At 39.9% G+C, this 15,736-nt stretch overlaps 3 protein-coding genes across 7 annotated transcripts; 2 read left to right on the top strand and 1 right to left on the bottom strand.

Moving 5' to 3' along the window:
• Positions 1 to 419: 419 nt before the first annotated feature.
• Positions 420 to 2,332, bottom strand: AT4G35810 (2-oxoglutarate (2OG) and Fe(II)-dependent oxygenase superfamily protein). Of its 2 annotated transcripts, NM_001342375.1 has the most exons (8): positions 1,973 to 2,332; positions 1,808 to 1,901; positions 1,549 to 1,646; positions 1,358 to 1,455; positions 1,164 to 1,293; positions 889 to 1,076; positions 693 to 799; positions 420 to 610 (listed from the first exon to the last, which is right to left on the bottom strand). In NM_001342375.1, the coding sequence occupies exons 1-7, from the start codon at positions 2,164 to 2,166 to the stop codon at positions 729 to 731; spliced, it is 873 nt and encodes a 290-aa protein (NP_001320148.1). In that variant the 5' UTR covers positions 2,167 to 2,332; the 3' UTR covers positions 420 to 610; positions 693 to 728. The 2 variants fall into 2 exon arrangements, with proteins under 2 accessions (NP_001320148.1, NP_195306.2); NM_119747.3 differs by having other exon boundaries at positions 420 to 799.
• Positions 2,333 to 2,958: 626 nt separating this feature from the next.
• Positions 2,959 to 10,529, top strand: NRPB1 (RNA polymerase II large subunit). Of its 2 annotated transcripts, NM_119746.4 has the most exons (14): positions 2,959 to 3,278; positions 3,469 to 3,732; positions 3,824 to 4,126; positions 4,204 to 4,362; positions 4,448 to 4,609; positions 4,692 to 4,912; positions 4,987 to 5,128; positions 5,214 to 5,549; positions 5,644 to 5,930; positions 6,107 to 6,365; positions 6,451 to 9,512; positions 9,626 to 9,697; positions 9,804 to 10,004; positions 10,093 to 10,529. In NM_119746.4, the coding sequence occupies exons 1-13, from the start codon at positions 3,195 to 3,197 to the stop codon at positions 9,970 to 9,972; spliced, it is 5,520 nt and encodes a 1,839-aa protein (NP_195305.2). In that variant the 5' UTR covers positions 2,959 to 3,194; the 3' UTR covers positions 9,973 to 10,004; positions 10,093 to 10,529. The 2 variants fall into 2 exon arrangements, with proteins under 2 accessions (NP_195305.2, NP_001329346.1); NM_001342374.1 differs by lacking the exon at positions 10,093 to 10,529 and having other exon boundaries at positions 9,804 to 10,029.
• Positions 10,530 to 10,679: 150 nt separating this feature from the next.
• Positions 10,680 to 15,672, top strand: PLDDELTA (phospholipase D delta). Of its 3 annotated transcripts, none has more exons than NM_179170.3 (10): positions 10,680 to 12,153; positions 12,314 to 12,430; positions 12,741 to 12,935; positions 13,026 to 13,331; positions 13,421 to 13,489; positions 13,631 to 13,778; positions 13,987 to 14,135; positions 14,251 to 14,400; positions 14,540 to 14,740; positions 15,017 to 15,672. In NM_179170.3, the coding sequence occupies exons 1-10, from the start codon at positions 11,212 to 11,214 to the stop codon at positions 15,311 to 15,313; spliced, it is 2,574 nt and encodes an 857-aa protein (NP_849501.1). In that variant the 5' UTR covers positions 10,680 to 11,211; the 3' UTR covers positions 15,314 to 15,672. The 3 variants fall into 3 exon arrangements, with proteins under 3 accessions (NP_849501.1, NP_567989.1, NP_849502.1); NM_119745.3 differs by having other exon boundaries at positions 10,917 to 12,153; positions 12,314 to 12,463; positions 15,017 to 15,569; NM_179171.2 differs by having other exon boundaries at positions 10,917 to 12,153; positions 14,251 to 14,740; positions 15,017 to 15,569.
• The last annotated feature ends 64 nt before the right edge of the window (positions 15,673 to 15,736 follow it).

Raw genomic sequence — 15,736 nt, 5'->3', positions numbered from 1 at the left:
TGATCCTCCTTTTATACAAGTCCAAAGAACAAAAATAAATAAATCAATACAACTAGAATATGAAAATCATTGGAAAAAAAACTAATAATGAATGTCAGCAAGTAATAGAGTGACACCTGTCGGCAAGTTATTTTAATTTTCATTTTTGTTATCATTATGGTTTTGGTCAATTTTATAAATGATGACTCTTCACCTCATGTATGCAGGTGTATATCTTGTGTTTATCAGTGGATTAAATACATTTGCAGCTAGGTAAAATATCTCAACAGTAGATTGTTGGAAAGAGTTCAACTCATAAGTGTGGTGTGGAATAAAACAATTATCGTACTTGAAATAGTCTAACTACTCAACTGTATATTTATTTGTTTGTTGAATATACCGCAAGATAATAAAATTTTAACAGTGTTTTTTTTTTTCCTTCATACTAAACACGACAAAAGGAAAAAAGTTCGTGTACATAATTATATATTATGTGTATCAATAAGATTTTAACTTAAATGCCATAACGTGATTTTGTTGGTGTAGCGTTTGAGAGCTCCTGAGAGACGTATCAGGATGAAATTGACAATGATACACACATATTAGTACATGTTGGTGAGATCATAGAGACCTGCCAAAGACGACAGAAACATTGAAACAATCTTGAGACAATACAAAGCTTTCATCACTAAAGTGAGGTTTAAGAGCTTTACATCTTCAAAAGCTATCTATCTTCTTTTTTATTCAAGTCAATTGTACTCGTGAACGTGAAACCATTTAGTTGATGACCACTTGTTTCCTTTGATCACTGGACAACCACCTATACCAATCAGAAAAGATTTTGAGAGGTTTGGTTTCAGATATCAAATGGGTTCCTTGAGATTTAAAAAAGTTTCAAGAAAGACACACCATGCAAACTAGAAGGGTCTAGAGACGCGTCAGGCTTCATGCTCCAGAAGAGTAAAGCGTCTCTCTTCTTTGGCAGAACAGAGAGTCCTTCTTTACCACATTGTGAGAGCTCGTCCCACCATGGGACATCACTAACGTTTCCTTTGGCTGCAGGGAAAACTGTTTCTCCGCCTTCATCGACATCCGAGCTAATAAGTACAAATCAAAGAAAGAAGATTAACAAACACATTGTGGCTAATAAGAAAGATTATTGTAAGGGTTTAAAGGCTACACACAGGTACATTAGTACTGTAGCAATTCGTTGCCCTCCTTTCCTGACATTGAACTCATCAAAGAAATAGTCATGGTGAGGCTCATATCTCTGCCCAACTTCATAATGAAGAACTTGCAGCCCCTCTCCATTTTCTGTAATTCCATTACATTAACTCCACAATGAGTTCCAAGACAGAGAAACCGATATAAACATTACCTGGAGGAATGAAGGTGAAATCTGAAATCCTATTCTCAATCTCTTCCACTATTTCGTCATGTCCTCTGTTAAGAAAAGTTCCTGAACTGGTTCGTACTCTGCATAACGAAGGATTTGCAAATTTAGAATTCTCGAATCTTTCCAAATTAAGCTGAAAGGTAAAAACAACAACACTAGTTAGAGTACAGAACCTGCTGTCGATGCTCTTTCCGGTTTTCACATCAACCACCTTTGATTTCATCATACTAGGTTTCGCAAGGCTAATCAAGTGCTCACATTCTTCATTTGTCTTACAAAATTTACAGAAACAGAGCATATAAATTCCACACCTTTGTTAGCTTGTCTGACAAGAAACACTTAAAAACTATATGAACTAACTAGCATGAAGATGTTAAATTGTGATTACGCATAAAACAAAATCTTGATAAGAAATTAATCCGAAAAAGTTACCAAGAAGTTGTGGTAAACAAAAGCTCTAGGCTCCCAGGAGATAACTTCCAGCCAGCGGTCACCATTACCGTCTTCTTCGTCTCCAAAACTCTCCCTTAATAAATTCAAAAACTATTACGTAACAACAAGCAAAAACACAAAACATCAGAGAATCATATCCCTAACCTCTCCTGGATCGTTTGTACAATGGTGGTCAAATCCATCGGCATAGAAGAGGTCTTGTTGGTGCTGGGTAGTGAAAAGATTCCGAGACCGACAAGGATCAAAATGACAAAGAGTACAAGTACGACAACTGTGAAAGTTTGCGTCGAAAAAGATTTACGCGGCTTGTTACGGAGCTGCTTCGGTTTCTTCGCCATTTTTGTTTGATGATCTAGATAGTTTGAAGAATCCTATTGAGCGATCTTAATCAAAAGAACAAAAGAAGTTATAACGAAAACATGCATTTGAAGATAAAAGCTATAAAGTATAAATAATTTTCTTTCTTTTTTCGTTGTTTTGTTTTTGTATCAGCGTGTGTGTTATATACATAACAAAGTGGGCTTCACATAACTTGAGACTATGCCTCCGTACGTGTAATATTTATTTGTTAGTTTTCCGTATTATAATAATGGGTTCACCCTACTTTGCTAGAGTAGAAGAATAATTTCATTTTATTAACTCCCAACTCATTCATTACTCACTTTTGGGATATTGAAGAAGTTAGGTATTTACTATTCCGAAGATGAAATGAAGATAATTAATCGTTTCAATCTAAATTACACATTAGATTTCTTTTAGCGTAGGGACTCCTCTTCCTTTAGAGCTTCGGCCACTAGCAGTTAAAACTTTAATGGTTCAGATTTTTCAGTCCACTTTACCAAACATGGTGAAATAAGGGAACTATTATCGTTTTGCTCTTTTAAGAAGAAATCTATTTGACGGAAAATAAGAAGAAATCTTATTTTTGATATATCGGTTTGACCAACTGAACCGATATAAACCAATCTTACTAGCATTCTTCGTTACAACACGTTTCTTTGGTCAGTGCCGACGCAGGCCCGTTAATCCGTTTAACTGGGCCTGAGACAGTTACAGCCCAATTAACCAGAACAGACCTTTGAGCCGCCTATTTTTCTATAAATAGAGGCTTAGGGCATGGATCGTGTTTCTTTTGCTCATTCATCTCTCCTCGTGAAGAGACGAGAGAATTCCAGATCTGGTCGTGTCAAAACCCAGAGAGGGAAAAAAAAAACGGAAAAAAGTTTAGCTCAAGTAACTGTAAACTACTGACTCACAGATTCAAACAAATTGGCAAAAGAGGGTTTAATTAATTTTTGATTCCCCTTTTAATTCACGTTCTAGGGTTTTCGATTTTTGATTCGTCTTTGATCGGAGCTTAGCCGCCATGGATACGAGGTTTCCGTTCTCTCCGGCCGAGGTCTCTAAAGTCCGGGTGGTCCAGTTTGGCATACTCAGCCCCGATGAGATCGTAATGCTCCTTTCTCTTTCTCTTTCTCTTTCAGGTCCATTGCTCCGCCGTCTGTTTAGCTGGCGGGGATATTGGCATGAATAGTAGATTGGTTTAGTTAGGGAGCATGTTCTTTTCTATCTATTGATCTTAATTGGAAGCTTCAAGTAAGAAATTGAGTTTCACTGGTTGCTAATGGCTTTTTTTTCAGAGGCAAATGTCTGTTATACATGTTGAGCATAGTGAGACGACCGAGAAGGGTAAACCTAAGGTGGGAGGATTGAGTGATACCCGTCTTGGTACGATTGATCGGAAGGTGAAGTGTGAGACATGTATGGCTAATATGGCTGAGTGTCCGGGACATTTTGGCTATCTTGAGCTCGCTAAGCCAATGTATCATGTCGGTTTTATGAAGACAGTGTTAAGTATCATGAGATGTGTCTGTTTCAATTGCTCCAAGATTTTAGCTGATGAGGTATGTAGGAGCTTATTTCGTGTCAGCATTGCTTGTTTTGCTTATGTCTTTGTTTGACGTAGCTGTTCTTCAATTGATTATTTTTATGAAGGAGGAGCATAAGTTTAAGCAGGCTATGAAGATCAAGAATCCTAAGAATAGGCTTAAGAAGATTCTGGATGCCTGCAAAAACAAGACCAAATGTGATGGTGGTGATGACATTGACGATGTCCAAAGCCACAGCACGGATGAACCAGTAAAAAAGAGCCGAGGTGGATGTGGTGCACAACAACCAAAACTGACTATTGAGGGTATGAAGATGATTGCAGAATACAAAATTCAAAGGAAGAAAAATGATGAGCCAGATCAGCTTCCCGAGCCTGCAGAAAGGAAACAGACACTTGGTGCTGATAGGGTTCGTCTTTTCTTTCGAATGAATTTTACCTCTTGTTCTTGTTTGGCGTAATCTGATGGCATGTGATATTCTTGCAGGTTTTGAGTGTTTTGAAAAGGATTAGTGACGCGGATTGTCAACTCCTAGGTTTCAACCCTAAGTTTGCTCGTCCTGACTGGATGATTCTTGAAGTCCTTCCTATTCCTCCACCCCCTGTCAGACCATCTGTAATGATGGACGCCACTTCCAGGAGTGAGGTAAGTCGACTACGGTTTTCTGAATAAAACTTTTCTTAGACCAACATAGTGTGTGCCCCTGAGTTTATGCTTATTGTTGATGCAGGATGACTTGACCCATCAGCTAGCTATGATTATTCGACACAATGAAAACTTGAAAAGGCAGGAAAAAAATGGAGCGCCAGCTCATATTATATCAGAGTTTACACAACTCTTGCAGTTTCATATAGCTACGTATTTTGATAACGAGTTGCCTGGACAGCCAAGGGTAATGCTTTTGTATCCTTCCAGATATCTGGTATGATACATACGGATATTGCTTTATCTGGATTGGCTTTTATTTTCTTCAGGCTACTCAGAAATCAGGGAGGCCTATTAAATCAATATGTAGTAGGCTGAAGGCAAAGGAAGGCAGAATCAGGGGTAACTTGATGGGAAAACGTGTTGATTTCTCGGCACGTACTGTTATTACTCCAGATCCAACAATAAATATTGATGAACTTGGTGTTCCGTGGAGTATTGCTCTGAATCTCACATACCCAGAAACAGTTACTCCCTATAACATTGAAAGGTTAGTACGTCTGGTGTTTATTTCATTTTCTGAGAGTAATTTTTCCGTGTTTTACTAACAATTTAGTTTGGCAGATTAAAGGAGCTTGTTGATTATGGACCACATCCTCCACCTGGGAAGACTGGAGCGAAATATATCATAAGAGATGATGGCCAAAGACTAGATCTTCGGTATCTTAAGAAGAGCAGTGATCAACATTTGGAACTTGGATACAAGGTATGTACTACTTTCTTATTCTATCCACTCAACGCACAAAAGGTTATTTCTGGAAGTCGTCATTTTTATGCTTTCTTGGTCACAGGTGGAGCGGCATTTACAGGATGGTGATTTTGTTCTGTTTAATCGTCAACCAAGTCTGCACAAAATGTCTATCATGGGTCACAGGATTAGGATTATGCCATATTCCACTTTCCGTCTGAATTTGTCTGTCACGTCTCCGTACAATGCTGATTTTGATGGGGATGAGATGAACATGCATGTACCACAATCATTCGAGACCAGAGCCGAGGTGTTAGAGCTGATGATGGTTCCTAAATGTATTGTCTCCCCCCAGGCGAATCGTCCTGTGATGGGAATTGTGCAGGATACCCTCTTGGGGTGCCGTAAAATTACAAAGAGAGATACTTTCATAGAGAAGGTAGCAATTTCATCAGCGGTTGCTTTTTAAAGTTATCTATGATATTGATGAGAGGATAAACCAACTCTTATGCTGATATCTTATCCATTTTCAGGATGTATTCATGAACACACTGATGTGGTGGGAAGACTTCGATGGGAAAGTTCCGGCTCCTGCAATCTTGAAGCCTCGTCCTCTTTGGACTGGCAAACAAGTTTTTAATCTTATCATACCAAAACAGATAAATCTGTTGAGGTACTCTGCTTGGCACGCAGATACAGAGACTGGATTTATAACTCCGGGGGATACTCAAGTGCGAATTGAAAGAGGGGAACTTCTTGCCGGAACTCTTTGCAAAAAGACCCTTGGTACATCTAATGGAAGTCTCGTGCATGTCATTTGGTAAGTTGCACATCAAGATTTTAGAGTGTTTATTCCGGTTTGTCACATTTGCTTACTGGCTAAATTTTGGTACCTTAGTTAACTTCACATCACATGCAGCATTGTTGGGAATATCTAAATGTAGTAATTAGTTTCATGAGCTCTTTTGTTTTAATTCATTTTTACTTGGCTTCCAGGGAAGAGGTTGGTCCTGATGCAGCTAGAAAATTCCTCGGTCATACTCAATGGCTTGTCAATTACTGGCTTCTGCAGAATGGTTTTACCATCGGAATTGGTGACACAATTGCCGATTCATCAACAATGGAGAAAATTAATGAAACTATTTCCAATGCAAAAACTGCTGTGAAAGATCTTATCCGGCAGTTCCAGGGAAAGGAATTGGACCCTGAGCCTGGCCGAACTATGAGAGATACATTTGAGAACAGGGTTAACCAGGTATATTCAAGACAATAATTAGTTGATTTTCGTTTGGTTGTCAGTGCAGTTTTTATATGTGCTGACTCATAAACTTTCCTTGTAGGTTTTGAATAAAGCTCGTGATGATGCTGGAAGTAGTGCTCAAAAGAGTTTAGCAGAAACCAATAACCTTAAGGCCATGGTGACAGCAGGATCCAAAGGAAGTTTCATCAATATTTCTCAAATGACAGCGTGTGTCGGTCAGCAAAATGTTGAAGGGAAGCGAATTCCATTTGGATTTGATGGGCGGACATTGCCACATTTCACCAAAGATGATTATGGTCCTGAAAGTCGTGGTTTTGTTGAGAATTCGTACCTGCGTGGCTTGACTCCTCAAGAGTTCTTTTTCCATGCTATGGGAGGACGAGAAGGTCTTATTGATACTGCTGTGAAGACATCAGAAACTGGATACATTCAGAGGCGATTGGTAAAGGCTATGGAGGATATTATGGTTAAGTATGATGGGACAGTCAGAAACTCTTTGGGTGATGTTATTCAATTTCTCTATGGAGAAGATGGTATGGATGCTGTATGGATAGAATCACAGAAGCTGGATTCCTTGAAAATGAAGAAATCAGAGTTTGATAGGACTTTTAAGTATGAGATTGACGACGAAAACTGGAATCCTACTTACCTAAGTGATGAACATCTTGAAGACTTGAAGGGGATTCGGGAGTTGCGTGATGTATTCGATGCGGAATATTCGAAACTTGAGACTGACAGATTCCAACTCGGGACAGAAATTGCAACAAATGGTGATAGCACTTGGCCATTGCCTGTTAACATCAAGAGGCATATCTGGAATGCGCAGAAGACTTTCAAAATTGACTTGCGCAAAATTTCAGATATGCACCCTGTTGAAATTGTTGATGCTGTTGATAAACTACAGGAGAGGCTGTTGGTTGTTCCTGGTGATGATGCGTTGAGTGTGGAAGCACAGAAAAACGCAACATTGTTCTTTAACATTTTGCTTCGCAGCACTCTTGCTAGTAAAAGAGTGTTGGAAGAATACAAGCTCAGCCGCGAGGCTTTTGAGTGGGTCATTGGTGAGATTGAATCAAGGTTTTTACAATCGCTAGTGGCCCCAGGGGAAATGATCGGTTGTGTTGCTGCTCAATCAATTGGAGAACCTGCTACGCAGATGACTCTGAATACCTTCCATTATGCTGGTGTCAGTGCAAAGAACGTTACGCTCGGAGTTCCCAGGTTGCGTGAAATTATTAATGTAGCTAAGAGGATCAAAACACCATCCCTATCAGTCTATCTCACTCCGGAAGCTAGCAAATCAAAAGAGGGGGCTAAGACTGTTCAGTGTGCTTTGGAGTATACTACTCTCAGGAGTGTTACTCAAGCTACGGAAGTCTGGTATGACCCAGATCCAATGAGTACAATAATTGAAGAGGACTTTGAATTTGTGAGGTCCTACTATGAAATGCCAGATGAAGATGTTTCCCCAGATAAGATATCTCCGTGGCTACTTCGTATAGAGTTGAATCGCGAGATGATGGTTGATAAGAAATTGAGTATGGCGGATATTGCGGAGAAGATCAACCTTGAGTTCGATGATGACCTAACTTGCATATTCAATGATGATAATGCTCAAAAACTGATCCTTCGAATTCGCATTATGAACGATGAGGGCCCAAAGGGAGAGTTGCAAGATGAATCGGCTGAAGATGATGTTTTCCTCAAAAAGATTGAGAGCAACATGCTGACAGAAATGGCACTCAGAGGTATTCCAGACATCAACAAGGTTTTTATAAAACAGGTTAGAAAGAGCAGGTTTGATGAGGAGGGAGGCTTCAAGACATCTGAGGAGTGGATGTTGGATACAGAAGGTGTGAACCTCTTAGCTGTCATGTGTCACGAAGATGTGGATCCAAAGAGGACAACAAGCAATCACTTGATTGAAATTATTGAAGTTCTCGGAATTGAGGCAGTTCGTCGTGCTTTGCTTGATGAACTCCGTGTTGTGATATCCTTTGATGGTTCTTATGTGAATTACCGTCATCTTGCCATCTTGTGTGATACTATGACCTATCGCGGTCATCTGATGGCTATCACTCGACACGGTATCAATAGAAATGACACTGGGCCTCTGATGAGATGCTCTTTTGAAGAAACAGTTGATATTCTGCTAGATGCTGCGGCTTATGCTGAGACAGACTGCTTACGGGGTGTTACTGAGAATATAATGTTGGGTCAACTTGCACCAATTGGGACAGGAGATTGTGAGTTGTATCTGAATGATGAGATGCTGAAGAATGCAATTGAACTTCAGCTCCCTAGCTATATGGATGGTCTTGAATTTGGAATGACTCCTGCTCGTTCACCAGTGTCAGGCACTCCTTACCATGAAGGCATGATGTCTCCAAACTACCTGTTAAGTCCAAATATGCGTTTATCCCCAATGTCAGATGCACAGTTTTCTCCATATGTTGGTGGAATGGCCTTTTCGCCTTCTTCTTCTCCAGGATATAGTCCATCATCGCCTGGATACAGTCCTACTTCTCCCGGTTACAGTCCAACTTCGCCTGGATATAGCCCGACTTCTCCCGGTTACAGTCCAACTTCGCCTACCTACAGTCCCAGTTCTCCTGGCTATAGCCCAACAAGCCCTGCTTATTCTCCTACAAGTCCTTCCTATTCTCCTACCTCTCCGAGCTACAGCCCAACGTCTCCAAGCTATAGCCCAACGTCGCCAAGCTACAGCCCGACATCTCCGAGCTACAGTCCTACTTCCCCAAGTTACAGCCCGACTTCGCCTGCTTACAGCCCGACTTCACCTGCTTACAGCCCAACTTCACCAGCATACAGCCCAACCTCTCCTTCTTACAGCCCAACTTCACCTTCTTACAGCCCAACATCGCCTTCTTACAGCCCTACTTCACCATCTTACAGCCCAACATCTCCGTCTTACAGCCCTACTTCACCCGCATATAGCCCCACATCTCCTGGCTACAGCCCTACTTCACCAAGTTACAGTCCAACATCACCAAGCTACGGTCCTACGTCTCCAAGCTACAACCCTCAGTCTGCTAAATATAGCCCATCTATAGCTTACTCTCCTAGCAATGCAAGACTATCACCAGCTAGCCCCTACAGTCCTACATCTCCCAACTACAGGTAAGTAGTAATATCTTAATTTTTACACTTTCTATGAAGCTTCTCTTATCTGTTGTGGTGATATTGTGTCATCTTCTCTAATCGTTAACTCTTATTAAAAATTTACTCTGCAGCCCGACATCTCCATCATACTCACCCACATCTCCATCTTATTCACCTTCAAGTCCAACATACAGTCCCAGCAGGTTTGACTTTTACCCGCTTGAAAATCTTGGATCTGTTGTAATGCATCCATCTCAATTGAATTCCGCAAAAAGTTTAACTGGGTTGTTGTTATTAAATCTGTCTCAGCCCATACAGCTCAGGAGCAAGCCCAGACTACAGCCCAAGCGCAGGCTACTCGCCAACACTTCCCGGTTATTCACCGTCATCAACGGGTCAGTATACCCCACATGAGGGCGATAAAAAGGACAAGACTGGAAAAAAAGATGCCAGTAAGGATGATAAAGGCAACCCTTGAAAGAGAGTGAGAATTGGCAATCCATGTTTTAGGTAACGTCTAAATCTCTTGGAACCATTGGGGTTTACAAGTCTTACTAGCTCACGAACTTAGCCACTTGGGATATCGTGTAACCCGCAGGTCATGATTTAAGAGACAGTGAAAGCTGAGAAAAGGAAGGGACCGTTTCAAAGTGATCTTCTGTGGATAACTTTGTGAACAAGGTTTTCTTAATAGATCCTTTTTTCGTGAGTTGTATATTATTCCAAACTGATCCATAAATCCATCCAATCCTCATCCCCCAAAAAGAAAATAGTATAAACATAGAAAAACGAAAACATATCAGACTTTGGGCTTTTCGTATGGTTTAGTTTTTGGCTTTTTGCTGTGTTGTTCTATTTCAGAAAGTAAACATGTGAAACGGTTCATTTGTAATCCATGAAAGGATTCTTTATGTTACTGCTGTTGCTTCATTGAGTAGATACGAATCGAGAATGCCTTTTTTCCTTGTTTCCGACAATTATCGATTGACGTGTGACCACTTTAAAAGTTTAAACAGCTCGACTTTCCAATATGGGTTTATTTCTTGTTTTATCCACACCATTAAAGAATGGTTTTTGGGATTTTTATTTATGTGATAATTAATCATTTTTCCAAATTTTATTTTGTATATAATAAATGAAGCAAATGTTGGAAAACTATCCAATGGATGTGGTGGGTTAATATCACCAGATTCGCATAGCTGGTTTTTGACTTGTCTTCTTAATTATTTGTCCAGAAAAAGAGAAGAACTCTTCACATCATCATTGTCAACTTTAGCATTATTGTATTAGCTTTTTATTTCTTTACGTCTACAAAGCTATTGGTACAACGTTCTAAAATCAAATTCGTCATCAGTAGATTTTGTAAACTAATTAAGTAAAGTTCAGTGATTAAAGAAGCTAGATGAAGAACGTGTGCAACGACTCCTCTGAGATCTACACGGAATAATGTCGTCAGTGAGCAAACAACTCCCATCACGTCGTCCCTCCACCTGTCCTCTCTTCTCCTTCCTTGCTTGTCTTTCTCTCTCAAATCATTTCACCTAAAAATAATAAATATCTTTCGTTTTCTAAAGAAAAAAAAAAAAAAAACTTTTCAAATTCATCTTTGGTTTCTGCAGCAGCAACAACAACCGAGCCCTGTTCGTTAGGGTTTTCGGTTTTTGTTAGCTTTTCTTCTTCTTCTTCTTCGTTTCCTTCCACCTGAATTGTTGTAACCATGGCGGAGAAAGTATCGGAGGACGTTATGCTTCTACACGGTGACCTCGATTTGAAAATTGTTAAGGCTAGGAGGTTACCTAACATGGATATGTTCTCAGAACATTTGCGCCGTCTCTTCACCGCCTGTAACGCCTGTGCTAGACCCACCGATACCGATGATGTCGATCCCAGAGATAAAGGCGAATTCGGTGATAAAAACATCCGTAGCCACCGTAAGGTTATCACCAGCGATCCTTACGTCACCGTCGTCGTTCCTCAAGCGACTCTAGCTCGAACACGTGTTTTGAAAAACTCACAAGAGCCTCTTTGGGACGAGAAATTCAACATTTCTATAGCGCATCCGTTTGCTTATCTCGAGTTCCAGGTCAAAGACGACGATGTTTTCGGTGCTCAAATCATTGGCACGGCTAAGATCCCGGTTCGAGACATCGCATCGGGAGAACGCATTTCTGGTTGGTTTCCTGTACTCGGTGCTTCGGGAAAACCGCCTAAGGCAGAAACTGCTATTTTCATCGATATGAAATTTACTCCGTTTGACCAGATCCATAGCTACCGATGTGGAATCGCCGGAGATCCGGAGCGTAGGGGTGTTAGACGGACTTATTTCCCTGTGAGGAAAGGAAGTCAGGTGAGGCTTTACCAGGACGCTCATGTTATGGACGGAACGTTGCCGGCGATTGGGTTAGATAACGGGAAAGTTTATGAGCATGGGAAGTGTTGGGAAGATATATGTTATGCTATATCTGAGGCTCACCATATGATTTACATTGTTGGTTGGTCTATCTTCCATAAGATTAAGCTTGTTAGGGAAACAAAAGTTCCAAGAGATAAGGATATGACGCTTGGGGAATTGCTCAAATACAAATCCCAGGAAGGTGTTCGAGTTTTGCTACTTGTATGGGATGATAAGACTTCTCATGATAAGTTTGGGATAAAAACGGTTAGTGTTTTCACAAGTTCTTTGGATTCGTATTGCTATTTTTGAGCTTTTGGATTACTAGTTGTAATGTTAATTGGAGTTTCTGGTGAGGATAATTTATGTTTTGACAGGTTATTTGGTGTTTTTGACATTAAGATGTTGTGTGACATTTATTTTGCAGCCTGGAGTTATGGGGACACATGATGAGGAGACTAGGAAGTTCTTCAAGCATTCTTCTGTGATATGCGTTTTGTCACCCCGGTATGCCAGCAGTAAGCTTGGGTTGTTCAAACAACAGGCAAGTCCTAGCTCTTCTATATATATCATGACAGTTTTTGTTTGGTATGATGTTGATATGTTTTAGCTAAGGGGGTTTAGTCCCGCATGATGAGGGTTATTGCAAAGTTGGAAATTAGTTAATGTGGATGCTTACTTTCAATTATAAGAGATGTTCTGACTCTAATCCATGTCGCACCATTGTTTCTCGATTGTTTAGTTAAAGGCTCTTTCAACATGTGGGTATCAAAATGTTATGTCAATTTCGGCTTTGGCATAGTTATTATCTTTCCAAGGGATATCTTTTTTGATATCTGATGTTTAATGGCCAGGTTGTTGGAACTCTCTTCACGCACCATCAAAAGTGTGTTCTTGTAGACACTCAGGCTGTTGGTAATAATCGCAAGGTCACCGCTTTTATTGGAGGTCTAGATCTTTGTGATGGCCGTTATGACACACCTGAGCATAGGATACTCCACGATCTTGACACTGTATTTAAGGATGATTTCCACAATCCTACATTTCCAGTAAGTTTATTATTATATACCGGCTGTTATCAAGCTTGAATCCTAATTCTTTAGTTATTACTGATACATACTCTGTTTTTACTTCCTCAGGCTGGTACCAAGGCCCCAAGACAACCTTGGCACGATTTGCACTGTAGGATAGATGGGCCTGCGGCATATGATGTTCTCATAAACTTTGAGCAGCGATGGAGAAAGGCAACACGATGGAAGGAGTTTAGCTTACGTTTAAAGGGGAAAACTCACTGGCAAGATGATGCTTTGATCCGGATAGGGCGTATATCATGGATTCTGAGTCCAGTGTTTAAATTTCTGAAGGATGGTACTTCGATAATTCCAGAGGACGATCCATGTGTTTGGGTTTCTAAAGAAGATGATCCAGAGAACTGGCATGTTCAGGTCCTTGTTGATTCCTTCCAAACTATACTTATTTCATGTTAACAAATGTTGTTGATTTGATCTAACCACGCGGTTTCTTTGACTTCTAGATATTCCGTTCTATCGACTCAGGATCCGTGAAAGGATTTCCAAAATATGAAGATGAGGCTGAGGCCCAGGTTGGTCAATCAACTTATTTGCTATTATTAATTATCTTCCTTGAAGAATCACCGTTTATTCAATGAAATTTCTCTTTATAAGCCACCACATGGTATAGAAATTGCACTACTTACAAAGTCTTCAATATAATTTAACTGCAGCATCTGGAATGTGCCAAGCGTCTTGTTGTAGATAAAAGCATCCAGACTGCATACATCCAGACAATCAGATCTGCTCAGCATTTCATATATATCGAGAATCAGTATTTCCTGGGTTCTTCTTATGCTTGGCCTTCTTATAGAGACGCAGGTGCATTTTGATCTTTGAGTACAGTTCTTAGACTAGGAAATAAAATACTCACATTGCAGACAGCATGAAGTCTAGAATTGTTCTCAGTTACTAGTTTTGTATTTGTGGCTCTATTTTCACCTCACAGTTACCTGAACTGTATTAAATAAAGCTTAGTAACTTTTTCACCCGCGGATTTTCTGATTCTGTGTTCGTCTTGTATGAGCAGGAGCTGACAATCTTATTCCTATGGAGTTGGCACTAAAGATTGTTAGCAAAATCAGAGCTAAGGAAAGATTTGCCGTATATGTTGTCATACCATTGTGGCCTGAAGGCGACCCAAAGTCTGGCCCTGTGCAAGAAATTCTATATTGGCAGGTAACTTTGTTTAGCTGAGTGTAAGATAAGTGCCAATACCAAAATAGGTTGTTCCATTTCTTTAAAAGAGAAACTTACATTCTGCTAAACATCTTCTGTTCTTTTCATTTCGTAGAGCCAAACTATGCAGATGATGTATGATGTTATAGCAAAAGAACTGAAAGCGGTGCAATCAGATGCTCATCCTCTCGATTACCTTAACTTTTACTGCCTTGGTAAACGAGAGCAGCTTCCAGATGATATGCCAGCCACCAATGGCAGTGTGGTATAATCTTCAAACTTCTAAGACTAAGAATGTTTCATTCACAAAAACTGTAGCTTACAGATAGATAAATCATACATAAAGTTTCCTGTAGTAATCAGTGGAACAATTTCTTTATGATCATTTTAACTGCATTTTTCAGGTATCAGATTCTTATAATTTCCAGCGTTTCATGATTTACGTGCACGCAAAAGGGATGATAGTAGATGATGAGTATGTACTCATGGGATCTGCTAATATCAACCAAAGATCTATGGCAGGCACCAAAGATACTGAAATCGCCATGGGCGCATACCAACCTAATCATACATGGGCTCACAAGGGAAGACACCCACGTGGCCAGGTTTGCCTTCCTCCTAACATCTTCATCATCATCATCTATATCATAACCAAACCTCAAAAGTGTCTCTATATCTACATGGGGAAAGTTTCAAATTCCTGAATCCTGGATTTAAAAACAGTAAAGAAATTTGGGATAGCATTCGATCTTGCGAAAAAAATCACGTTCTTAGATACTTGAGAGAACTTGTGTTTCTACTCCCAGATTCTTGAACCATTATATATATTGAGTCTTCGTAAGACATAAAGAGCTTGATGATATCTCTATCTATCTACACAGGTGTATGGATACAGAATGTCACTATGGGCAGAGCATTTAGGCAAAACTGGAGATGAGTTTGTGGAGCCATCAGATCTGGAATGTCTGAAGAAGGTGAACACAATCTCTGAAGAAAACTGGAAAAGATTCATAGACCCGAAATTCTCAGAGCTACAAGGTCACTTAATAAAGTATCCTCTACAAGTAGACGTTGATGGTAAAGTAAGCCCTCTTCCTGATTACGAGACCTTCCCAGATGTTGGTGGTAAGATCATTGGAGCTCATTCCATGGCTCTTCCTGACACTTTAACCACGTAATGTGAATGTTCAATGTAAATTTCAGCATTTGTTTTGGGGTTTCTTTTGATCCTGAATAATATTAGCTGAAAGTGTTGTTTGAGTTGTTGTACATTTAACTGTGTTGTTTCTTTTTTATACATTCTTTTGTGATTGTCGTCAAATATTTGTTGGGGTGCAAAATGTAGAGATCGTGAGTGAGTGAAGAGGCAAAATAATTTGAGGATATTCTATTTTTCTCGGTTTTCTTTTTCAAAATCGGATAATGATGCTGTGTAACTGCGTTCAAAACAAAATTTCTGCTTCGACTTTTAATGTTAAGATTAGATGTGCCTATCGGTTCTGTTTACCCGAACCAAACCGAAGATTCATGGACACTTAGACAGATCAAAATATTTAATTAGCGGTATTAAACCGAACCAGACCGCAGACCGGAAATATCAA

Source organism: Arabidopsis thaliana, chromosome 4 (assembly GCF_000001735.4).
Source record: "Arabidopsis thaliana chromosome 4, partial sequence".
NCBI lineage: Eukaryota > Viridiplantae > Streptophyta > Magnoliopsida > Brassicales > Brassicaceae > Arabidopsis > Arabidopsis thaliana.
The sequence above is the reverse complement of the archived record's forward strand: the minus strand, read 5'-3'. Positions and strand labels throughout refer to the sequence as shown.